The 24399-nt window shown below is 48.2% G+C and overlaps 2 protein-coding genes across 6 annotated transcripts; one reads left to right on the forward strand and one right to left on the reverse strand.

Annotated features, from left to right (window-relative positions):
* Window positions 1-10041: 10041 nt before the first annotated feature.
* On the reverse strand, window positions 10042-23905 carry EOLA2 (endothelium and lymphocyte associated ASCH domain 2). Of its 5 annotated transcripts, XM_055106312.2 has the most exons (6): window positions 23564-23888; window positions 22805-22852; window positions 19372-19504; window positions 18989-19270; window positions 17956-18134; window positions 10042-15443 (listed from the first exon to the last, which is right to left on the reverse strand). In XM_055106312.2, the coding sequence occupies exons 4-6, from the start codon at window positions 19239-19241 to the stop codon at window positions 15435-15437; spliced, it is 441 nt and encodes a 146-aa protein (XP_054962287.1). In that variant the 5' UTR covers window positions 19242-19270; window positions 19372-19504; window positions 22805-22852; window positions 23564-23888; the 3' UTR covers window positions 10042-15434. The 5 variants fall into 5 exon arrangements, with proteins under 5 accessions (XP_054962287.1, XP_003805192.1, XP_034805502.1 ...); XM_003805144.5 differs by lacking the exon at window positions 10042-15443 and having other exon boundaries at window positions 17564-18134; window positions 23767-23905; XM_034949611.3 differs by lacking the exon at window positions 10042-15443 and having other exon boundaries at window positions 17564-18134; window positions 22786-22852; window positions 23767-23905.
* On the forward strand, window positions 14876-16647 carry LOC100971024 (heat shock transcription factor, X-linked member 3). The gene is made up of 2 exons (XM_003805149.7): window positions 14876-15489; window positions 15949-16647. Exons 1-2 carry the CDS (start codon window positions 15007-15009, stop codon window positions 16465-16467), a joined length of 1002 nt encoding a protein of 333 aa, XP_003805197.1. The 5' UTR covers window positions 14876-15006; the 3' UTR covers window positions 16468-16647.
* Window positions 23906-24399: the final 494 nt, after the last annotated feature.

Genomic DNA, 24399 nt, shown 5'->3' on the forward strand with positions numbered 1-24399 from the left:
ATAAAAAAAAAAAAAGAAAAGAAAATGTGGCACATATACACAGTGGAGTACTATGCAGCCCTAAAAACTAATGAGACCCTGTCATTTGCTACAACATGGATGGAACTGGAGGACATTATGTTTAGTGAAATAAGCCAGGTACAGAAAGACAGACTTTGCATGTTCTCACTTATTTGTGGGAGGTAAAAATACAAACAATTGAACTCATGGAGACAGAGAGTAGCAGGATGGTTACCAGAGGCTGGGAAGGGTAGCTGGGGGTGGAAGGGGGAAATGAGCATGATTAATGGATACAAGAAATAGAAAGAATAAGATCTAGTGTTTGATAGCACAACAGTGACTATAGTAAAACATGATTTAATTGTACATTTTAAAATAACTAAGAGTATAATTGGATTATTTATAACACAAATGGTAAATGCTTGAGGTGGTGAATATTCCATTTACCCTGATGTGATTATTACATGTTGCATGCCTGTATCAAAATATCTCATGTAATCCATAAATACATACACCTACTATGGGTACTATGTGTCCATAAAAAATAAAATAAATGAAAAATTGTCAATTTGAAACAACTGTGCATCTCAAACTTCATTTAAGAAGTCTCTAGGGAAACCCAAGATGACAGGGGCAGACCAAAAAAAAAGGAAACCAGAAGAAAGTTCAACCTCCAATGCCTCTAGCTTCACAAAACAGCTCTGCCATATGCTGAGTCTGTTTGTGATACTCATTCTTTCCAACCTATGTTATTTTTCTTTTACTATGCCTTGTAATTTTGTTGTTGTTGAAAACCAGACATCTGGAGGTCTCTCCATTCAAGATGCAGACTTCATCCAGTCCCCTGGGTCTGGTCTGGTACACCATGCCCCACTCTGTGCCTTGTGACTCTATATCCAGAGGCTCTCTTTTCAGTTTTTCTGAAGGATGCCGTCCTGCTTCTTGCTAATAGGACTGAAAATTGGGGGACTCTGTCCCTTACATAGACTCACATAACTCCCTTGTTTTCAGCCTGCACTTCTTGCTCACCTTCTGCAGTAGCTGGTGCCTTGGGTTCCTGAGCCTTTCTTCAGACACTTGGTTTGACTTTTCCTGCCACTGTCCTCTGCTTGTACAACAGAGTTCTGAGTTACAAATGTCTTCTGGTGTTGTCCAAAATTGAGTTGTGATTCTGGTTCTCATTGTCTTGTGGTTTGGGGGTGAATTCAGTAGAAGAAGGCAGAAACGTCTTGCCTTCATAAATCTGGAAGTTTTCTTGAAGTGCCTAGCTGCCTGGAAGATAGTCTCCATGGAGTGATTTTGCAATGAGACTGAATTATATAAAAATACCTTCATAATTTTAAAATTACAGTACCATTATTTTAAATGTATGACTATCTAAACCTATGAAGAGAATGATTTGGTTTTATAAACACTGACAAAATGTGGGCTTTCTTAAAAAAGTTTTTTGTTTTAGTATGTTATTATCAAAGCTAGGTGATTTTACCTTTGGATTGAGGAAGATCACTTTTGAGACCCCATCCTAAGAAAAATAATTCAAGACGAGCACTAAATGAAATTGATCACTACAATGTTAAATATAATTGTGAAAAATGGGATGATCTAAATGTCTAATGAGAAGAAAACTGATATGTGAATATACTGGAATGGTCTATTCAATATGGAAAATACATCATTGTACTAAGTGAAAGAAGCTTAATGCAAAGTTGACTTCATGCTCTGGTTATAAGTGTGTACTATACCCATTATTATCTTTGTCTTGCAAATTCTTCATCCGTAAAATGAGATAGTAAAATAACTATCTTACATAATCATCATGGGAATTAAAGGAAGCAATGCTCCTAAAGTTTTTAGCTTGTGCCTTGCACACAGTAAATGTACAATCAATGCTAGCTACTACTGCTACTGCTGTTACACAATGCAATGGTATATGTGTAAAGGTTGTGGGACTATGTGTGTTCCATTACCATTTTTTTAATATTACTTGTTCAATAAAAAAAAAATCAACACACAAAACATTACCTCCATAAAGAAACATTTCTATTATTTTTAAAAAACATATAATGTACTGGGTAAATGGAATTGAGGAAAATAGGCCTTTACAGTGATAGTTTATTTTTATTTGACTAAGAGTTAGACTGTGTTTACTGTTTTGTGGAGCTAGAGGCATCAGAGGTTGAACTTTCTTCTGGTTTCCATTTTTTTTGGTCTGCCCCTGTCATCTTGGGTTTCCCCAGAGACTTTTTAAGTGAAGTTTGAGATGCACAGTTGTTTCAGTGCCATTCTCCTGCTATTACACAGGAGCCCTCCTGACGTAGTGGTAAGGCGTGGAGGAGAGGAAGTGTTCTACACACCTATGAGTAGGCCTCAGTCTTTTTGTTAGCCTGTGCCCCTTGCTGTGACCTGCACAAGTGCTTTTCATTTCCTCCTTGCAATCCTTCCAGGGTTTTTGGATGAAATTTCTTATCAGAGAGTAGGAATCACTGCCTGGAGTGTTTATGTGCCTGCCCAGCTGTGGTTGATGCTGCCGCCACAGGTTACAGATTCAGGACAGAGGCTGGCCTGGAGGCAGAGCAAGCAAGATAAAAAGGTTCTGTCCCTCATTATCTGTATGCTGTAAAGGCCTGTCTTCCTAGCTCTTGGTCAGTAAACAAAATCTTTCTCATAGATCTCTTCCTGTCCACACCTCTTGTGCAGTTCTCATATTTGGGCTGACTGTGACTCCAGGCTTAGAGATACAACAGGAGAACATGGTACAGGAATTTTCACTGCCATATTGATCTTACTTCAAGTCTGGTTTCTTTCCCCAATGCTCTTGTTACTATTTACTTTTTAGAAACCTAACCATTTTGTTTTAGAACAGAGTTGGATTTACAGAAAAGCTGCATAGATAGGACTCGGAGTTTCCTTCACAAAATGGGTGGAACAATAGAATCTATGGATGTTTGCAAAGCATTGAGAACAGTCCTTGAGACCTAAGAAGCACTTAAGCAAGCTTGGCCATTATGATTCTTCTCAGCAGCGTCCTAATCTGAAATTCCCTGGAGTGGGAGACGAAAGGGATGGATAGGTGTGTCAGGGTCCCCAAAATGAAATGGGGGAACCCAGACCACTGAATCAGGTCTAGTAGCTCACTAGGAGAACTCATGGGACTCATGATATAGTCCTACCCACGACGACAACTTACTACAGTGAAAGGATACCAAGCACAATCAGCAAAGGGAAAGGGTGCACAGGGAGAAGTGCAGGAGACCAGACACAAGTTTCCAGAGTCATCTCATCTCCCAGTAGGGTCACATAGAACGCACTTAATTCCCTCACAACAAGGTGTGACCACACATGTAAAATGCTGCCAACCAGTGGAGCTCAGTAAAACCTCATCATCCATGAGCTGAACTTGGCACTGGTCACATAAGCAGTTCTGCCTGGCATGAACCAAAATTCCAGACTCCCAGGAGGAAAGCAGTGTGCAGCTTTTTGTTTGCATAAGCAGCTTGGGTATAGTGAACCACCCTGATCAGTTCTGAGAAAGGTGGAATCCCTCCCAAATCCAAGTCCTGAGAATCCAGCCAATGGATAACATTGAAAGCAGCAGGCTTTGCCAAAGATAGCAGTGAGGCCTGCTGTGTGAACTCTTTTCTTCACAGTGCACCCCACTGGCCAAGGCATATTACAGGAAAATTATCATAGGACCTGACACAACAGGGTGGAAACCAAGCTGCATATAGGTGTCACTTGTGCCTGTTAGGGGTCCTGTACTGAACCAGTTAACACAAACCCCATTAACCAAAGAGATGTATCTTAGACAGTCACGTGGCTTCCCTCTTAAATTTCAGTACTTTTTCTTTATACTTGGCCAATTCAATCAATTGGGGCATCAATTCAGGTAAAACACAGCTCTGCACAGGAAGTTCGAGCTGACCTGGAAGCCATCCAGGGCTGAGGCAGTGTGATGACAGGCAGGGCACATAAGCTGTACAATACCCGAGCATACACATGGTCTCCCTGCAAACTTAGAGTGTACCATAGTTTGGGCAACACAAGAGGGTGTACCTAAGTCAGGCAGCACAGGTTAACAGTGCCACACTGTGGCCTCCCACTTTAGCACCTCCTGCCAGTCACAGGTTTTCCAGTACAGGCTACATAATCCAGTTCCATCCTTGGTTTCCCTTGCAGACAGTTTGGCTTGTGCATGACAGATCCAGAGGACACCTGGAGGTGCTCTAAGGGGAACATGGAGAAGCTGGGGCCACCTCCTCTGTCCCCTAGTCGGTGGGGTCAGGTGTGGTCTCAGGCATGGCCATCATTTTGGATACACAAAACTTGCAGAAGCTTTCAAAGGCAGCATGGGGTGTTTTCCTTCAGCAAGAGGCGAAAGCTTTCAGGAATAGTTCTGAAACACCAAGATCACAATGCCTTCTCCCACACCTCTACAGATGTCTCATTCTCTTTTTCCTCCATCCTTATAAAATCAGCATGGCCCACTCAACAATAAAAGCTTTACATTGCTTCAGTCATCTCTTACCCTCCCCCTGGCCTTCTTGCCTGGCAGGGCTATATGAAAGAGAGATGACACTGTTTTTACAGAAAAACACTGTCATACAGCATCATGAGAACAGAAAGGCCCATCATGTTTAGGAAGCAGTCAGGAAGAAATCCCGCATTTCCAAAAGATTCCAAAGTGGGTTTACTCTTTTCATCCTGCTCATTCATGCAGTGAGCAGTGTAGAACAACAATTTAAAAAATAATAATCCCTCCCTGGGCACAGCTGCATTTGATAATCCTACTGCCTGACTTGTAGGCCAGAAGCAAGGAAAGAAAGTAGCCAGGCTGTCTGTCCACTTTCCCAAACTGAAACTAATGTGGATCGCTGGACACAAGTCACCAGCAGTGGACATCACAGAGAGAAGGTCTAAGACTGATCTGTCACAATTGGGCAGAGGGATCACAATTCCTGTTGGGTGCCCTCCCTCAATGTGCAGCTTTTGACAGCATTACCAGTAAAAAATGCAACCTGTCTACATCAAAAATACAGTGTTCATGAACAGCTCCACTCTCGCTGGCCCCACCAGAGAACAATCCCCTCATCATGGGCATCTGCAAGGGAGGCAGACAGTCCAGGACAGCATCTAGGTTGTGACAGTTTCAAACTCCAGAGAGGGGTGTTCAAAACCTACCAGGATCACAGGGTCAAAGACCCCTCCAGTGCATCGAGCTATGCCTGCTTTCTGTTCAGCACAGCTTGACATGAGTCTGAAACAGCCCAGAGTGGACATTTTTGGGTTTTAGCTTAGAGTCGAGACAAGCCTATTGTAATTTGTGACTTCTGGGTTCCAAAACAGTCAGAGAGTTTTCTACTGCAGCAGGAAAGCTGAGATGCTTCAAGACCAGACAACAGCAGCATTCCATGTCCCAGTGAGAAGGCTGCCTGGTGTGCTTTTCTAAGGCCTTCTGGCCTTATCAGTGTAACAGTCCAAACAGACCCCCTAAAATCACACACCTCAGCTCAGATAATCATCACCCTCTAAGTGCGAGACTCCAAGTTCAGCAGAGTTCATTGCACACTGTGCAGGATTAGGGGGTTGATCAAGAAAAATGCTATGACCAACCAGGGGCAGTACCACACAAACAACTTTATTGGGTGGTGCTTGGATAGGGTAGCAGAAGCGGGGACATCCTCAGAGTAAAAGACTGTCCAGAGTTTATGGGTGTGGGATCACCATCAAATGGGGAGGAAGGCAAGAGAACTGCTGGGGGAGATGGAAATTGGAGAAGGAGCTTATGGGTCTGAGTGATGTTTCTCAGCAGCTAGACAGTGTCTTGGGGGTCTTCTAACCACAAGGCTCCATCTTATCTATGGTTAGCACATGTGGGGTGAGGTTTACCAGGGTATGAAAGCCAGGAAGGCCTCCAATGCCTAACAATCTTCCTGGTTGAGCTATGTTGAAAACAATTTAGAAGTATGAAAATCTGGGTTGTATGCTGGTGGACTTCTGAGCCAATAGGTCTCAGTGTGGAGGAGAAAAACAATAGAGAAATGTCAGTGGTGTTGCAGGAGAGCTGAAATGCTGCAATGAAACCAGCAAAAACCAGCAAGGTAAAAAGAAAAAGAAAAACCAGCAAGGCTTTCCTCCAACCTAGGGGCTATACACACAAGTCACCTTTGGTGCTTTTATAGAACACAAGCTGAAAACTTCCTTTAAAATCCCTGAAGATGTATCTCTACCTGGAGACTGCCTCTCTTTTCCATATGGACTTCCTTTTTCCAGGGAACCCAAGAGGCAAGAATTATCACCTACAGAGGCTCCATGTGCTATACTTGAGTTTAACACACACACACAGACACACACACACAGTGTGTGTTCAAGCATTAGATATTAATTCAGAATAATTTTAACACAATTGCTCACAAACATTGTTACAAAAGGCTTTTAAGATACTGTAGAAAAGAAAACCAGCATATTTTACTCTGAGCAGGGCAAGAGGATAAACTAATTAATTTTTAAAAACATCCATGGCCAGGCGTGGTGGCTCACGTCTGTAATCCCAGCATTTTAGGAGGCTGAGGCGGGTGGACCATGAGGTCAAGGGATCGAGACCATTCTGCCCAACATGGTGAAACCCCATCTCTACTAAAACTACAAAAATTAGCTGGGCATGCTGGCACATAATCCCAGCATGTAATCCCAGTTACTCGGGAGGCTAAGGCAGGAGAATCACTTGAACCTGGAAGGCGGAGGTTGCAGTGTGCCAAGATCACACCACTGCATTCCAGCCTGGCTACAGAGCGAGACTCTGTCTCAAAAAAAAAAAAAAAAAAAAAAAAAAAGCAAATTATGAGCATCCAGGTGTCCCTGTCTACAGCAAGAGTGGAAAGATGGCTGATAAGCAAACCAAGCAAAGCCTCCTTTAGAAAGACTCATTAACTCAGGGGCCTGTGTGAAACAAACTTCAGGGGATGCCACTGCTGTGGACTAGCCTCCTTCCCTAAGCCCTGGCTGACCAGACCCAACCAGAATGGGGTCACTTGTGCCGAATGCCACATAATTATACTGAACTTTCAAAGGGGCCAATTAAAAAAAAATACAAAAATACTCAGAAGATTCAGTCAACCTGAGTCAGTGTTATAAGCGTGTCCCCTCATCTTTAACTCTAGAAGGAAAGTAACTTTGAAATAACTGTGTTGGTCACTTTTGCACTGTTATAAAAGAATACCTGAGGCTGGGTAATTTGTCAAGAAAAGAGGTTCATTTTGACTCGCATTTCTGCAGGCTGTACAGGAAGCATGGCGTCATCATAGCCTTCTTGTGAGGGCTCAGGAAGCTTCCATTCATGGCAGAAGGCAAAAGAGGAGCTGGCATATCACATGGCGAGTGAGAGAGCAAGCAAGAAAAGGAGAAGCTGCCAGGCTCTTTTAAATAACCAGATCTCATGTGAACTCACAGACAGAGAGAACTCACTCATTATTGTGAGGACAGCAGCAAGTTATTCATAAAGGACCCACCCCCATGACCCAAACACCTCTCCCACTAGGCCCACCTCCAACATTGGAGTTCACATTTCAACATGATATTTGAAGGGCACAAAATACCCAAGCTGTTTCATTCTGCCCATGACCCCCCAACAAATCTCACATCCTTTTTGCACTGCAGAATACAAGCATCCCTTCCCAATAGTTCCCCAAAAGTCTCAACTCATTTCAGCATCAACTCAAAATTCCAAAATCTGAGACTCAAGGCACGTTTCTTCCAACTATGAGCCTGTAAGATAAAAAAACAAGTTATTTACTTCCAAGATACAATGGTGATCCAGGCATTGGGTAAATATTCCAATTCCAAAAGAGATAAATCAGCCAAAAGAAAGGGGCAACAGGCACCACACAAGTCTGACACCCAGCAGGGCTGTCATTAAATCTTAGAGCTCCAAAATAATCTCCTTTGTCTCCATATTCTGCATCCAGGCACAGTGATGGAAGGGGTGGGATGCCAAGGCCTTGTGCATACCCATCCCTGTGGCTCTGCGGGTGCAGCTCCCACGGCTACTCTCACTGGTTGGAGTTGAGTGCCGGTTGCTTTTCCAGGTTCAGAGTACAAGCTGCTGGTGGCTCTACCATTCTCAGCCACCTTCCCACAATCCCACTCAGCAGTACCATGATGAGGACTCTGTGTAGGGGCTCCAACCCCACATTTTCCATGAGCACTGTTCTAGTAGAGTCTCTCTGTAGGAGCTCGACCCTTGTGGCAGGCTTTTCCCTGGGCACTCAGGCTTTTCAACACATACATCCTCTGAAACCTAGGTGGAAGCTGTCAAGCCTTTTTCACTCTTGCATTCTGTTCTCCTGCAGACATAACACCATGGGGAAGCCACCAAGTCTTATAGCTTGTGTCCTCCAAGACAGTGGCCTGAACTGTATCTGGGGCACTTTGAGCCATGGGTGCAGCTGGATCAGCCAGATGCAGGTAGCAGTGTCCAAAGGCTACAGAGAGCAGCAGGGCCCTGGGCTTGGCCCCCAAAACCATTCTTACCCACTAGGCTTCTGGGCCTGGGATGGGAGGGGCCTAGATTTCTGAAATGCCTTCAAGGGCTTTTTCCCATTGTTTTGGATAGTAGCACTTGGCTCCCTTTTAGTCGTGCAAATCTCTCCAGCAAGTGGTTCCTCAGCATCCTGCTTGGTTTCTTCTCCGAAAATGCTCTTTCTTTCCCTACATGGTCAGGCTGCAAATTTTCCAAACTTTTATGCTCTGCTTCTCTTTTAATTATAAATTCCAACTTTAAGTCTTTCCTTTTCTCCTACATCTGAGACAGGTTGTTAGAAGCAGCCAAGGAACATCTTGAATACTTTGCTGCTTAGAAATCCCTTTGGCCAGATACACTAATTTATCACCCTTAAGTTCAAACTTCCACAGATCTCTAGAGCATGGACCCAGTGCAGCCAAGTTCTTTGCTAAGATATAACAAGGGTGACCTTTGCCAGTAAATTCCTCATTTCCATCTGAGACCTCATCAGCCTGGCCTTCATTGTCCATATTTCTGTCAGCAATTTGGTCAAAACCACTTAACAAATCTCCAATAAGTTTGAAACATTCCTGCATCTTCCTGTCTTCTTCTGATATCTTCTGATATCTCTGCCCATTACCCAGATCCAAAGCTGCTTTCACATCTTCAGATATCTGTATAGCATCACCCAACTCCTGTACCAATTTTATATGTTAGTCAGTTTTGCATTGCTATAAAGGAATACCTGAGGCTAGGTAATTTATAAAGAAAAATGTTTATTTTGGCTCATGGTTCTGCAGGGCATACAGGAGGCATGGCACTGGCATCTGCTTCTGGGAAGGGCTCAGGAAGCTTGCAGTCAATGGCAGAAGGCAAAAGGGTAATCAGCATATCACATGGCGAGAGAGAACAAAGAGCTGCCAGGCTTTTTAAAGCAACCAGATCTCATGTGAACTTAAGAGAGTGAGAATGTAAGGTTAGCCGAGAGAAAGGACGAGAGAGAGAGAGCCCCAAGTTCAGGCAAGCCTTTATTAACCTGTCGGCTGCCCCCTTAACAGTCAAGGAAAGCAGCCCCAAGCTTACAGAATAGGGGGTTTACATTGGGGCAGGGAGTTTGAGGGAGTCCTTTGGTATGGCTGCATCCCAGGGTTGTTTGCTGGTTAATTCTGCCACATATCACCTTGTGATGTTTACGGTACTGGAGGGTGTAGGTAAAGTTTGTTTATGCTTCCCACAACCTCCCCCTGTTCGGTCCGGACGGTTTGTAATTGGGGTTTGCTTTATCGCAGCAAGGCCTGATAGGTAAAGTCTTCTATCAGGCTGGCTTCACTGCGGTGCCTAGATAAGGGCTTGGAAATGTAAAAAGGTTTGGGGGAAGGGTGGGCAGCACGGGGAGGTTTGCGGGGAGTGTTGGCAGTACCAAGAAGCTCTTTGGGGTGGTTTGTACCTAACAGAGAACTCACTCATTACCACAAGGACAGCACCAAACCATTTATGAGAGATCCACCTCTATGACCCAAACACCTCCCAGTAAACCCACCTCCAACGCTGAAGGTCACATTTCAAGATGAGATTTAGAGGGACAAAACAGCCAAACCACATCAATGACTAATCTGCTCTGTCTTCTGTTTTTGCTTTCTTCAGCCATTTTCTGCTTACAAAGACAACTTCTTCTGCTCAGATCATTGGAACACTCATTGTACTTGAGTAAGGTTGTAAGTCTGAGAGTCTGACCATGTGGGCCTATTCTGGCCCTGTTGCTTCCTCACTGCAGAACCGGCACCATGGCTCAACCCCTCCATGGCCTAGCTTGGCTCACTGGAGAAATGGGCTCATTCCTAATATCCACCCAAGAGATGGGTGTGCACAGTAAATGACACAGACTAGCAGAGCACTTAGCACAGCAGATTGACTATGAGTTGTCCAGGTCATTGGCGTTTTGAACAAAGAATTGAACAAAATGCATAAAGTAGCAGAGGAATGAAATGCAGGAACAAAGCAGTGAAAGCAGGAATTTACTAAAGTGAGAAAGCCCTCTGCAAGGTGAGAGTGGGTCTGAGCAAGTGGCTCAAGGGCCCAGTTACAAAGTTTTCTGGGCTTTAAGTGCCCTATTTGAGGTTCTTAATGACTACCCCTTATCTGGATGAAGGATTTGGTCTGTGGCTAATTAAAGGCTGAGGTGAACTGGCACCCTATGCAGATGAAGGGATGGTCCCTGCTTGGCCCACGGTCAACAAGGCACCCTCCCCTCCCTTTCCATCTGAGATGTGGTGGAAGAGGGATGGTTGTAGGGAGAGTAGCCTCTGATCCTTTGTTACTCAGCATGGAGAGATGGGGTTTTTGTCTTTTGCTTTAGCTTTAGGAAGTTTGTGTTAATCAGCCTTAGGTTTCCTGCCCCCAGACCCCGGTATTTTCCTTTTGATCCAGCTTTGGGAAGTCAGAGTGAATTGGCCTTAGATTTCCTGCCTCCAGACCCTGGTGTTTTCTCTTTTAGGAAGTTAGCACAGGGTGGCCTTAAGTTCCCTGTTTCTAGACCCTATTTTCCTGTCTCAATAGGAGCTCACAAGAATTGTTCTGTTATCACTGTTCTAATGTGGAGCCATGTCCAAGGATGCTAAACCCCACTGAGCTCCTGGTGACATAGAACTTTCCTCATCCAACATGTATTGAGGGCCACATTTGCACTGTGGTCTCCGCCATCCTCATGGGCCTCTTAGTCCAGAGGGGAGACGGCTCATCAACATGCCCAACCTCATAGGAGTTCGGGATCCACCCAACCAATGGTGGAGAGCTGTGCTAGGCCAGCCCCTGGGAATAAGCCTTGCCAGCTGACCTCATGGAGTGACCTGGACCCTGAGAAGCTGAGTGACTTCTGGGTTGAAAAGGGCATTCCCATAGGGGAGGCAGCACAAGCACCCTTACCAGCAAGGAAGTTCACAGTGTGCTCAGAAAACAGCACCAGAGGGAACCAGAGGTTGATGTAGGGAGACCCCCTGAAACTACTGCTATGGAATAAAAGATGAAATGCTCCTGATTATTGTAAATACATAATTGCATGCAGGATTGTGTAAAGACAATGCCAGGTTGGACTGCCAGAATGAGCCAACAGCACGTGATGTGCTTTCCCCTGCAGAGAGCCTATGAATGGACGTGCAGTCAGGGAGGTTTCACATCACCAAGATTCCTAGCCTAGAAAAGCAGATGTTCATAGCTCTGGGAATGGAATGCGATCCTTGTGGGGAGCCTATAAACGGATGCATGAGGAGCACCTGTCCATATGGATAAGCTAGGGCTACAAACTCCCTCACGTTGCCACGGCTCTTCTAGGCCTCTTCAGGGTGAAGGCATACTCCCTTCTGAGAATTTCTGGTCTAACCGGTTGTCTAGCTTCACGTCCTGTTTCTATGGATTGTTTGTAACCAGCTTTTGCTGCAACTGTTACTGCTGATTAATATCTTGCTAATCATAGGTCATGGAAAGACTGTGTTTCTGTTTTAAGGCTCTGTTAGAAACTACTGATGCACACACTATATCATAAATTCTTATCCCTGTATACTGTACTTCTGCATACAGATGTTATGTTAAAGAATTACTTCATCCCCATGTGACCATCTCACCTCATAATCAAATGACCCTAAATCCCTCACTAACCTTCCCCTGCCCTCTCACTAAACTTAATAATAAATGCCGGTATATCCAGTGCGTTGTTGGCACCGTGGGAGCAGAAGGCGGTGACCCCCCTGGACCCAGATTTTGCTATCTTGCGTGTGTCTATTATTTCTCGACCTGCCGATCTGCCTGGGAACAAAGAGAGAGCACCGTTGCATTGCAGACTGCTGGCCAGATCCCGCAATAGGTTGAGAGTTGTCTTACCCAGGACCCAGCATCAAGCAAATGCTGAGTGAAGGAGGGTTAAGGGCAGGTGGCATGGCGGATACCTGAGTGTGTGAGAAAGAGCAGCCCAGTGGCTAACGAGGCTGGGAAAGGAAGGCCTTGGAGGTGTGAGGAGTTGGTGCCTAAGCAACTGACAAGTTCCGAGCCACAGTTTAGAAAGACTCCTCTGGGGTGGGATGAACCAACTGCAGGGACACATCCTGGAGCCTGGGAGAAATCAGCAGGGAAGAAGATCCTGAGAGGCCACGGGGAGGATGAAGAGGGCCTGGGGGATCGTGCGACAGGCAAGGCCTACACAGCAAGTCTTGGCCTGTGGCTGGCCTCATACCTTGGGGCCCCACCATCAAGAGCTCAGCACTATTCTTGATTGCTGCATAGCTACAAAGAAGCTGCAGCGAGTCAGCACTGAGACCGCTTTCCACAGGGCCACTGGTCCTCATACCATAGTCAGCTGTGCTCTGCTTGGGTCGCCTGACCATGATGATTTTATTCATAATGCAGCAACGCAGAGGGGCCATCTCAGGGGCTTTTGGAGCATGGAAGAGAAGACCAACCATTTTCCTCAAAGTGGCTTGCAGGTGGCAGGTGACTCATAAAGAATGTCTGAATGGTTGCGGAAGGTTGCAGAGCTCATCTTTGGGGACTGAGGAGGCTTAGCCGGAGGAGGCTGGATTTCCCACCATGACTCTTCTGGACTAGACTTAAGTCAGTGCCCTGAATATTCCCTCCAGGGGACAAGAGGAGCTTGATGTCTTAGACTCGAAATCCCAGTGTACATTCTGTGACTTAAAACAAAGGACAATGGTCGCTAATGGTCCTATAGAAGCCACATGACATAGTGTGACTAAATCAAATCAATACCAGCTCTTGGCTGAATGCCACCGTGTAGTTTCCCTAGTAATTTTCTTCATGATCGTTCCCCTCCCACCCAGTGGCCAAAAGCCTTTATATAAGTAATCAGCAGAGTTTATAAGTTCGCAAAAGCCACAACAAAATGTCATTCTCAGTCTTAAGAATTCCCCTATGAAAAAGCACTTCGGTATGTAAGTGAAAGATACCAGCTGTCTAATTGCATACTCAAGGATCCTCATTTAGAGATGTCACCAATGGCCTCTATTTTAATATTTAGCCTCAGAGTGTGTGTGCCTACAGGTTACACTGAGTCCTTGAACAAAACCTTTGTAAACCTGTTTAAAAAGCTTGGTGACCATGAACCAAGCCTGCATTCAGGCACTGGGGGCACCATGAAGGACTAGAGAGCCCTGAGATTGAAAAGCACCTTGGAAGAGCCTCTTCCAACCCTCTTCGCACTCAGGGCCGACCCTGAGTGGGCAAAGGGTGCTACTCAGTGGGACAAGGACCCAGGGTCCTTTCAGTCTGGGGCCTTTCCACTGTATCACTCTGTCTCCCTATACAGAGTGAATATTAAGAACAAAGTTGTCTTTAATGGCTAGAGAAAATGTATCACCAAAAAGACTGTCGTATCCTCTCATCTGGGGTTGAACATGGCTTTCATTTGGGTTTTCTCCCTCCTCCTGCCCACCCCAACACACACTCATACGCTCATCTGTTTTCAAATACATAATGATGGCACTTTTGTGATGGATTACTTTAATCAGGTCTAACTAGACAAGCAGAAACTTTTCTTAGGCTAGTCTGTGTAAAGCAGGCCTCAGAAATGAACATGTCTTGGGCAATGAAAACAGTATTTATGGGCAAAAATGAAACTAAAGGTAATCTCCTGTTGTGATCTGCAAGAGGGTGAGATGCAGGGGCAAGCAGAGCTCCACAGGAGACTCCAAAGCACAGCTGAGGATGTGGCCATCCAACCACAAATGGTGCTCTGGGTAACACAGTGGTAGAGGAGTGAGGGGAGTGCTCCCACCATGCTCAGGCACAGCACCACTCTGGGGACAACTTGACCAAGGGGAATAAGAAACACTTTATCTGGGCCCACTGGAGCACATCCAACCAATCATTAGGAGTACCTGGAAGAGACCAAAGCAGGAAGGAGATGGGGGGGGGGATTGGAAAAGAGGGGTGCTACCACACAGATCAGGCCAAACAGCCTGGTAGGGACCACCATCTCCTAGAAGGCAGTCACCCATGAGGGGTCCATCTGAGTCAGGCAGTCTTGGTGAAACCCAAGCTAGGGATAACTAGGGGCTGGCTCTTGAGCAAATTAGAGGCCAGCAAATGGCCTCCCCTGTCTTCAGGGTTGGGAGTGGCCATAGAGCCATGGTTTCTCAGCTCATCTGGGGCCTGGCCCTATGACACAATGTGACTGTCAGAAGATGGGAGACTTTTCTGGGACCTTGAACCATGCCTGTTTATACTTTTAGAAGAGGGAGAAGCTGAAGGCCATGCCACCTGTCTACTCCCTCAACACCTGGCCAGGGCCCCCTCTCCAGATTGGCTGAGAGCCACCTTTGTGACATCATGTGACAAATACAGCAGATGATGAGTTAAGCCACTGGTTGCCCTGATACCGAGACTCTAGAATTTTGTGGACAGTATTTATTGGGCACGCCTACTCTGACTGAAGGCATTTTGGACTTGCTAGGACAGTGATAAGGGCCTTGGGTACAAAATGCTCCTGATTCTGGTGTAGCTCCATGGCGAGTCAGAACACTGAACAGGAATATGAAGCCAAGCTGGCCCCATCTGTTGGTGGAGAGCCAACAAGCGGGGGCCCATCTGGTTCTTCACCTGATCCAAATCCAGATTCCAGCGAGGTTTTGGACAGGCACGAGGACCAAGCCATGAGCCAAGATCCAGGCTCCCAAGATAACTCACCACCAGAAGACCGAAACCAACGCGTGGTCAACGTGGAAGACAACCACAACCTTTTTAGGCTCTTCTTCCCAAGAAAGCTTTGGACGATTGTGGAGGAAGACACATTCAAGTCTGTGAGCTGGAACGATGATGGAGACGCCGTGATCATCGACAAGGATCTCTTCCAGAGGGAGGTTCTTCAACGGAGAGGTGCAGAGAGGATCTTCAAAACAGACAGCTTGACGAGTTTCATTCGCCAGCTGAACCTCTATGGATTCTGCAAAACACGCCCAAGCAACTCTCCAGGAAACAAGAAAATGATGGTAAAGTAGAAAGCATTTCTGTAATCCCTTTTCTCTCTTTCTCAAACATATCTTCATAGGACACCAATTTAAATAATATACTGTAAGAGCTTAAGTGTCAAAGATAGCATTTGAAAATGTGAAATATTGTTTATTGAAAGATGAAAAGTATAGAACTTAAAAAGTATGGATTTTGATATTAAACTACAACCCCCTTAGAGATAATGTAAGCATCATCTTTTGCAGACCTGCATATTACCTCTACGGGGTTGCAGTTTAATATCAAAATCCATGCTATTTATATATTACTGCCTTGATCTATGAATTGTTTATCTTTAGTCAGGTCATGCTGTAGAGCATAACCACACTTGCTGCCACTTAAAGCATTCTTTTCTCCATTGCAAAACAAAATCATAATTTTGAGAGGTGGGAAAGGAATAATTTATCCCAGAACAACTAACATGTTTCATTTTGTTTCAGATCTACTGCAACTCCAATTTTCAGAGAGACAAGCCCAGGCTCCTGGAGAATATCCAGAGAAAGGATGCCCGCAGAAACACCGCTCAGCAAGCGACCCGTGTCCCAACTACAAAGAGAAAGAATCTGGTAGCTACAAGACGCTCCCTACGTATCTATCACATCAATGCCAGGAAAGCAGCAATCAAAATGTGTCAGCAGGGAGCCCCCAGTGTTCAGGGGTCCAGTGGCACCCAGTCCTTCAGGCGCTCTGGCATGTGGTCCAAGAAGAGTGCCACTAGGCATCCCCTGGGAAATGGGCCCCCTCAGGAACCAAATGGCCCAAGTTGGGAGGGCACCTCTGGGAATGTCACATTTACATCTTCGGCTACTACCTGGATGGAAGGCACAGGGATTCCTAGTAGTCTGGTTTACTCAGATAATGGTAGTGAAATGTCTTTGTACAATATCTGTTACTACGCTCTGTTGGCCTCCCTCTCAGTCATGTCTCCAAATGAGCCCTCTGACGATGAGGAGGAGTAGGAAGGCTCCTCAGATTACAAGCGTAGACTCTGTGAACAGTTCAGAAACACTGCAAATTCGTGAACTCACAGGCCACTAATGGCCCATAAAAGTTGCCATTTTTTAATGAGAAACACATTTTTGGTCTTAATAAAGAAAAACAAAATTCCATGGAAATAAATAATAAACAATTTAAATGAGAACTGTTGTCTGTGTTTTTTTTAACCTTCTATATTATATACATCTCATTGGCAGAAACCAGGGGAGGCTGGAAATCCTGTCCAAGACAGGCTTTGGTCCCCATTGTCCTTGTTTATTTGGAGAAGCAGCATTTTCACACACTCAGCAAAGGATGTTGCTAGGAAGTGTCGAGGCCAAGCCCAGGAAGACCTGGTCCCCTGAGATTGGCCTGCTGGTCAGGAGAAAGAATAGACGCCTGATTCCGGCAATATCTTCCTGTATCTTCAAACAGGAGATTGTTTCCTCATGGGTCCCTCCCAATGTTGCCAGGAAGTGTCTGGTCAGCAGCTCAGCATCCCTAGCCTAGCATCCAGGGGCCTCCAAAGAGGCCCACTTGAAAGTCAGGCCACCCCATCTGCCATGGGATGTACAACCACCATAACATCCTGGCTCAGAAGAGAAGGGCCACTGCAGTCAATTCCTGGGGGGAAATGCCCATCATCCTCATGGATAACAACTAGAAACTTTGCTAAATCACCAAAAAAAAAAAAAAAAAAAAAAAAAAAAATTACTACAAAATAAGACAACACTACTGATCACATTTCCAAGTTAACCTCTCTCTACTAGAGCTGTATTTTGGATGTATTGCTAGGATAGGAAGTAGCTGTGTGATGCAGGTAACACACATGCTTCAGAAACTGACAGACACTTTCAGAAGAGTGAGAGTAACCTGAAAGGACAGACAGCTGCTCTAAGTCTGACGTCCTCTTCATCCTGGATGAGTCGGTTGATTAACGGCTAGTCACTACCAGGCAAACATTCAGTGCCAGGTCCCAGACTTTCTGTAATGTCGCCTGGATGCTAGTTACACATTTGATGAGTTTTGACCAGAACAAATCAGGGGAAAACATAGAACGAAGCCTCAAACACTAACCAGTCATCTACAACACATTTATTTGTACAATCCAGAAACTAGCAGGACCAAAATTAGCAGCAATGCTGAGACATTTACTGGCAGCTTTGCCTTCTACCCTAAGGTCAAAGTACTTGAGACATTGCCTGTGTGCCTAAAGAGGCATCACACAAGGAAAGCCCCACCCCCTACTTCCTTCATCTGAGCAAAGGAACCTGTTTACATGCACAGTGCTTAGTGGGTGGGCCTCTCCAAAGCAGTGGAAATTCATCTTTAACCTAATGTATACAGGTCTGCGTCACGATGGCAAATTGAAGGTGTCATGATTTAGCTGGTTTCTCTGGAACATTCCTTTCAGGAGCCCACACTTGTCACACTTCATGCCCCAAAGGGATCAGGTGCTCTGGGATGTCTACCTGGAATACATCCTTGCCTCCTTTCCTAGGTATGGGCTCCAGTAACCACCTGGGGTTTGAAATCACAGTCAGGTACTTCTGCTTCAGGTTGGTCAGTACAGCTTGATTTTCTAGTTCCACAACCTCATCGGGAGTTAAGTCTTCGGGGCATTGCAAAGTTTCCCCAATGTCAACGAGTCCTGTACACAAAGAGAGATACACATGAATGCCTTTCACTTCCATAGCCCAAGGCCTGCCCATGTGACAACACAGTTACTCAAAGTCACAATCAATAGAGAGTAAGACGGCATCAGCAAAATGACAAGAAGGGAGTCAAGTCCTTCTTCCGTAGCTTTGATAACGAACCAAACCCGATTCAGAAAATGCTGGGAGAGGCAGAGGGAGGGCTCCAGAAAGGCAGAGGAGAGGGCCTTGTCCTCACGAAGCCACACAAGTAAGAGGCAGGTCCAAGCCAGACTTCTGAGGGCAGCGGTTGCAGATTGGAAGGGCACCAGCCACTGCCTGCGAAGCTACAGGTGATGCCTGAGCAGGTCACCAGGGGACAGGTGCTGATGTCAGGCCTCAGTCACCTAGAGGTTAGGGGACTTTCCCAGGGTGCTGTGAGTGGTGGGGCTGGGGCAGGTTCATGAAGCCAGGCAGGCAGCCCAATTCTAGAGGCCACCTGACCCATTCGGTGGGCTGGGCTGCTTTTCATGGTCTCTGCCACACATGTGCACTCACGCATGTATGCGCAAACACACACAGCCAAACACCACAAACACCACGTGCACATGGCCCTGACCAGGCTTCTCACTGAGCTCAGAAACAGAACTGCGGCCCAGAGTGGAGAAATGATTTACCAGAGCTTGCGGAAGCCAGCCATACCAACCCCCAGCCCAAGGTCCTTGCCGCCCCTTTGAAGGTGTGGTGCCAAAGGAAACTGTGTTATACACGCCAATCAGTTCAGATGACAAGAGAAGCCCCCAAATTCCCAAGCAAGATCTTGGGCGGCAGCCCTAGGCGTTGTCTGCGCATTTGGTACATTGTCACTTACCCGCTATCACTCCTCGACCAAACTTTTCCCCTTCCCTGAGTAAGGCCTGAATCTGAGCAGGAGTCATCCCGAGTCTCTCCACCAGCAGCTCCTGCCAGGCATCGCCTTCCCAGTTCCTGTGAGCAATGTGGACAGCGATGGTACAGTTCCGCTGGCTGCTCAGCAGAGGACGCCAGCGCGTCTCCACAGTCTTGATTCCATTTAAGACAAAGCCAGCATAAGGCTGCCGGAAGGAGAGGCAGCCAAACTTCATCTTCGCAAGCGCCCCGGGCCTCCCGTGGCCTGCGGAAGCACAGAAGCGCATCACACGCCAGCCCTTCAAGCTCATGGGCAGTGGCCTGACCTTCCCCCCGTGTCTCTCAGGTGGCCTAAATCGCACTGACCTTGATGGTCTGCTGCTTCCGTCTGTCACTGATGTCGAGCACCACAGCAGGCCCAAGGGAAGGGGCTGGGATTCGGCTGACTCAGGTCCATCCCATGGAGTCTTTGGGGCGGTCCGGAGTAGGGTGGGGACAGCTAGAGGAAGGCACAGGCAGGATAGCATGTGGTCAGTGCTATGACAGAGGTCACCGAGCTCTAGGGCAACACAGAGGACAGAGGGCCCCCTCGGCCTAGCCAGAGTGGAGAGTCGGGGCTGGTGTTAGCCCTCTTCCAGCACAGAGGGATAGTCCCACGCTCTGCTTCTCTTCCCTTTCCCCTGCTGTGCCCTGCCAATACTCTCAGTGCCCTGGCCCTGCCGCCACCAAGGCACTGACCTTCCCAGCTCCTACTCCAGGGCTGCTGAGCCCACATCGTTGATATCCAATCTCAGCTCTGTCCTCAGGATGCACCGTGACCTCAGATGGCCCTCAGTCAGACATCTCCTCTCCACCCCTCTGGGTGCCACCTTCCTCAAGCCCCTTCCCCCACCACTGCTCTCCACTGTCAGCAGACGCCCCTGTCCCAATCTGAGCTGAGAAAAGAAGAATGATAATCAGAACAACTGGCAACCCCCCACACATGCCTTCCACGTGCCAGCCTCTGGGATGGCATGATCCTCGGATCATCAAATTGAATCTTCAAGTAACCCAGCAGGGTCAGTGGTACTGTGAGGCCCACTCTATGGCTGAGGAGAATGAGGCACCAGCCCACAGTCACACGGGCTCTGACTTCCCACAACTCTTGCCCAGCCTCCTGCGTGTGTGGCTTGGGAGAGGGTCCCCTCCTCTTGCACGGAGGACAGCCCTGTGCCTTGGAAGGAACCCTGGGCTTGAAACCAGAACTTCAGCCCAGTCACAGACTCTTGAGATGCCTCAGTTTCCACATGGCTGTGAGGATGGGAGATAAGGCACCAAGAGCACCCAGCCCAGTACGTGGCACCTAACAGAACAGTCAGAAATAGTGGCTGCCCTCACCCCTCAGGCCCGTGGCCCCGCCCCCTGGCCCTGAACTCCACCCTTGAGCTGCCCCTACTCCTCTCTCTGTCCTTCCTTTCAACACATAAACGCAACCTCTAGTACGCTCTATGATTTTAAGAAAATATACCCACCCTCATGAGACAAAGCCCTGATAGGGCCAAAGCTGCCTGGTATTCACTCCTTTCCCAATCTGCACTGCAGCCTTCTGAGCTCCAGATCTCCTGCTTTTCTCCCGCCTCTGGGGTGAGCTGCCTCAGCCGAGCCGGTTGCCTGCTGTGCTCTGGACCCTGCTCCTCTGGCTCACTCCGGGCCCTGGGTGCCACCAGCCACCATCTATGCTCGCTCGGCATCCCTACTCTGAGCACACGCGCGCCTCCCGCTCTGCCTTCCTTCTCTTCAAGCCTGAACAGCCGAGACCTCAGAAGAGCTGTCTACATGCGCAGTCTCTACTTCCTCTCTGAACCTTCTGCCCCCACCCCCACCTTTCTCCCTTTATTCCCCACCCCCCCACCACCCACTCCACTGACTGACCTATCCCCACAAGCACCCATGGCCGGCCTCATGCCAGTCCTGTCTTCATCTTAGTCCATGCTCAGCAGCCCCAGCATGGCTGGGCACACTCCTTCCCTCCTTCTGGGACCCCCACGTTGCTCACCGTCCTGCTCTGAATCCCGTGGTGCAGGCCACCCCCCTTCAGACAGCCTTAGGTGGACAGGCCCGTACATACTCAGGACCCCAACCATCACCACCAAGTCCACCTCCCTTCCACCTCTGTGAGTGGCATTACCAGCTACAGTGTTCCTGCCCCAGACCTAGCTGCTCTCTGTCCTGCCTTTCTTTCCCACATCTGCGGCCCACATCCCGTGGCACTGTGTCCAAAACCGACACTGAATCTGATCCCTTTCCATAATCTCTATGGCCACAATCCCAATCCAATCCCCTAAAACCCCCTGCCTTCTGAAGAAGTCTCCTGATAGCACCCCCACCCCCGCCCCAGCACTTGTCCTCTGCACTCTTGTGACCACACTGCCATCGGAATGATCTTGGTACAGGAACAATGAGATTATGTCACTCCTCTACTGAAACCTTTCAAGTGCTCCCTGCCCCAACTAGCACAGAATCCACACTTCCTCTCAGGGCACTCAAGGTCCCTCCTGATCTGGTTTCCCACCCCAGCCACGTCCTCTCCTCTCCCCTTTATTCACCACCCTGAAGCCACACAGGCCTTCCATCCCCTGAGGGAACATGCCAAGCTTGTTTCTACCTCAGAGCCTTTGTCAGTTGTGATGGGTTGCATTGTGTCCTCTTAAAATGCGTATGTTGAAGTCCTAAACCCCAGCACCTCAAAATGTGGCCTTATATATAAAAACAGAGTCATTACAGAGGCAATCAAGTGAGACTGAAGCCATCAGGGTGGACCCGCATCCAATGTGGCTGGCGTCCTTATGAAAAGGGGGATTTGAGAGACAGTCACGCACACAGGGAGAACACCATGAGAAGATAAACGCAGAGATAAGGGAGATGCTTCTACAAGCTAATGAGTGCCAAAGATTGCCGGCCAGCCGCCTGCAGCTAAGAGAAAGGGACAGACCAGATTGTCTTTCACAGCCCACAGAACAAACGAACCTGGCCACCACTTTGATTTCAGACTTCCATCCTCCAGAACTGCGAGACAATGATTGTCTGTTCTTTAAGCCAGCCCCTTTATGGTCCTTTGTTTCAGCCATCTTGGCAAACTGCTGTTCCCAACACATCTGCACAGGCTAGGGCACGAGTTTGCCATTTGACAGCACATCAAGCCCATTCTTTCCACCTGACAATCTTCATCTACCTTGTTTTTCACTGCCTGGGTGATATCCCATTGTTGGTCGTCTCATAATTTGCCTGACCATTCCTCCACTGATGGAGAGTTACAAGTTGCTTCCCATTTTTGCCACTAGAAATGACATTACCTCTAACACTCGCTGTGTGAAGACATGCTGAAGGAAATGCCTCGGCCGCCTGGCACGCCCATCTAAGATGCTGATATCTGCCAGCAAATGACTTTCCACAAAGACTCACCCGTGTACCCTCCACCAACCCATCCATGGTGCCATTTCCTCACGCACTTGTGGCCCCTGAGCATGATTATTCTTCTGATGAGTGACCAAAGATAACCAGGTTCCTTGGTTCTGGATTACTTCTGACGGAGGCTGAATGTCCCCCACAGGGCCTGGCCACTTCCATCGGGATAAATGGCTACAGTGAATGTTTGCCTCTTTTCTGCCGCCCAGTTTCTTAGCCAACCCTTTTCTCGTCATCACCACAAAATCACAACAAACGCCAACTGTGTGTGTGTGGAATCCCTAGTAGGAACTGATGTAACTGAAAAGGCAAGAAGGGGGTTGAGTCCCCTCCTACCTGGTGCTGCAGAGAGTACCTGCTTTACGGCCAGAGGAGGAAACACTCTTCCACTTAGTTTCTTTACCTGCACAACAAGGAAGATAAAGAGGAAAGGTCATTAAGTACAAGACAGCAAAGCTGGTTAATGGCCCTAGGAAGGTCTTCTACTCAGCAGGCATTGGAAACCAAGAGCTGGGAGGGCCGGTCCTAAGAGTAACACATGTGCACCTCACTCACGGTTTGGTTCTGCTATCAGAGCGGTGGGACCCTCCACACCTGTCTGGGTCACAGGGTGCACCAGTCCGCAGAGCAGAAAATCATTTCAGCAAGTTGAGTCACATTCCTACAGCTGAGCACGCTCCATCCGAGGGGAGAAAAATCACACTTCCCCTCCCATTGTCATCGGACGAGGGTTTGGGGGGCCTAAATCCCATTGTCCACTGCTTAATTCTGGTTAGGTCATGCTGAGCACGGGGCCACAGGCCACAGAGCTATGCACCGCCCGGCCTGGGGTCCAGGCGAGCTTACAGCACAGGGGCCAAGCGGGAGGCAGGGAAGACCGGGCCGAGATGGGGCCGCTGTGTGTGGAGCAGCACTTGCAGACGCACGTCGCGGGTACATGCGCTTAAAAGGAGGGGGGCCGAGACCCTGGGGAGAGCAAGGGACACGAAAGGGCGCTTCGGGCGCGCCCCGCACGGGTTCCCTGCCCGAAACCCAGGGGAAAGAAACCCCAGCCCGCAGGTACCGTCCGCAAGAGGGCCGAGCACACGGGCTCCGGCATCAGGGGCCCTGGTACCTTTCAGCCGCGGCCGGTCTCACGGCCTCCGGACCCTGAGAGTCGTGGGCGTTCAGGGCCGACTCTGGCTTTTGGCCTCAGAGAACAGTCCTTCGCCTCCTCGCGACCCAGCGAGGCCACCGGAGCCAGCGAGGAGACGTGGGCCGCGGTGAGAAGAGAGAGCGCCCGGCTCGTGTCAGGGCTGTAAGGTAGCTGCCGCTTACTCCCGGAAACCGGTGGCCAGCGTCAGATGCTAGCGGTCCATAACTCTTCGGCTTTCATGCAGCTCCCGTCGTCCCTTTCATGAGGAACGTACGTGTGCGCGTAGTCACGCACGTACGTACACCACGCACGTACGTACATCACGCACGTACGCAGGAGGCACGTATTCAGCCACGCCTATACACCGCCAAATCGCTAGGAAGCCACGTATTCACGAAGCCACGCAGTGACGTCGTCACGCACGTACGCACGCACTTGCCACAAGGAGACGCTGTTCAGTTTACCGGATCCTGTCCCGCGCCAGCCAACCAGGACAAGGCCGGGGAGCTCGAGACTGGCAGCCTGGACCAAGAACCGGAAGGAGGAAAAGGAACCGGAGGGAGGAAGAGGAAGAGGAGGGGCGGGACGAGGCCACCAGGCAGGATTTTTAAGCCCAGAGCTGCGAGACCAGCAGGAAGGAACTGGGAGAAACCAATGGGGAGGGGCTGGGGCGGGGCTGAGAGGAGGAGGGCGGAGCTGGGGGAGGGGAAGGGCGGGAGTGAGGAAACCGCTGGGGCGGGGTTGAGAGTGGGGCGGGGACTTGAGGGGATGGGGTGGGGACTTGGGATGGGGCGGGGACTTGGGATGGGGCGGGG

Source organism: Pan paniscus, chromosome X (assembly GCF_029289425.2).
Source record: "Pan paniscus chromosome X, NHGRI_mPanPan1-v2.0_pri, whole genome shotgun sequence".
In the NCBI taxonomy this organism is placed as follows: Eukaryota; Metazoa; Chordata; class Mammalia; order Primates; family Hominidae; genus Pan; species Pan paniscus.

Bases quoted from the DNA above. Each gene is read 5' to 3' on its own strand.
- EOLA2 (XM_003805144.5), bottom strand. From the start codon at position 19,241: ATGAAGTTTGGCTGCCTCTCCTTCCGGCAGCCTTATGCTGGCTTTGTC. The intron at 18,135-18,988 runs GTAAGTGACAAT...CTTTGTGTACAG, and splicing joins TGGTCGAGGAGTGATAGCGG to GACTCGTTGACATTGGGGAA.
- LOC100971024 (XM_003805149.7), top strand. From the start codon at position 15,007: ATGGCGAGTCAGAACACTGAACAGGAATATGAAGCCAAGCTGGCCCCA. The intron at 15,490-15,948 runs GTAAAGTAGAAA...ATTTTGTTTCAG, and splicing joins CAGGAAACAAGAAAATGATG to ATCTACTGCAACTCCAATTT.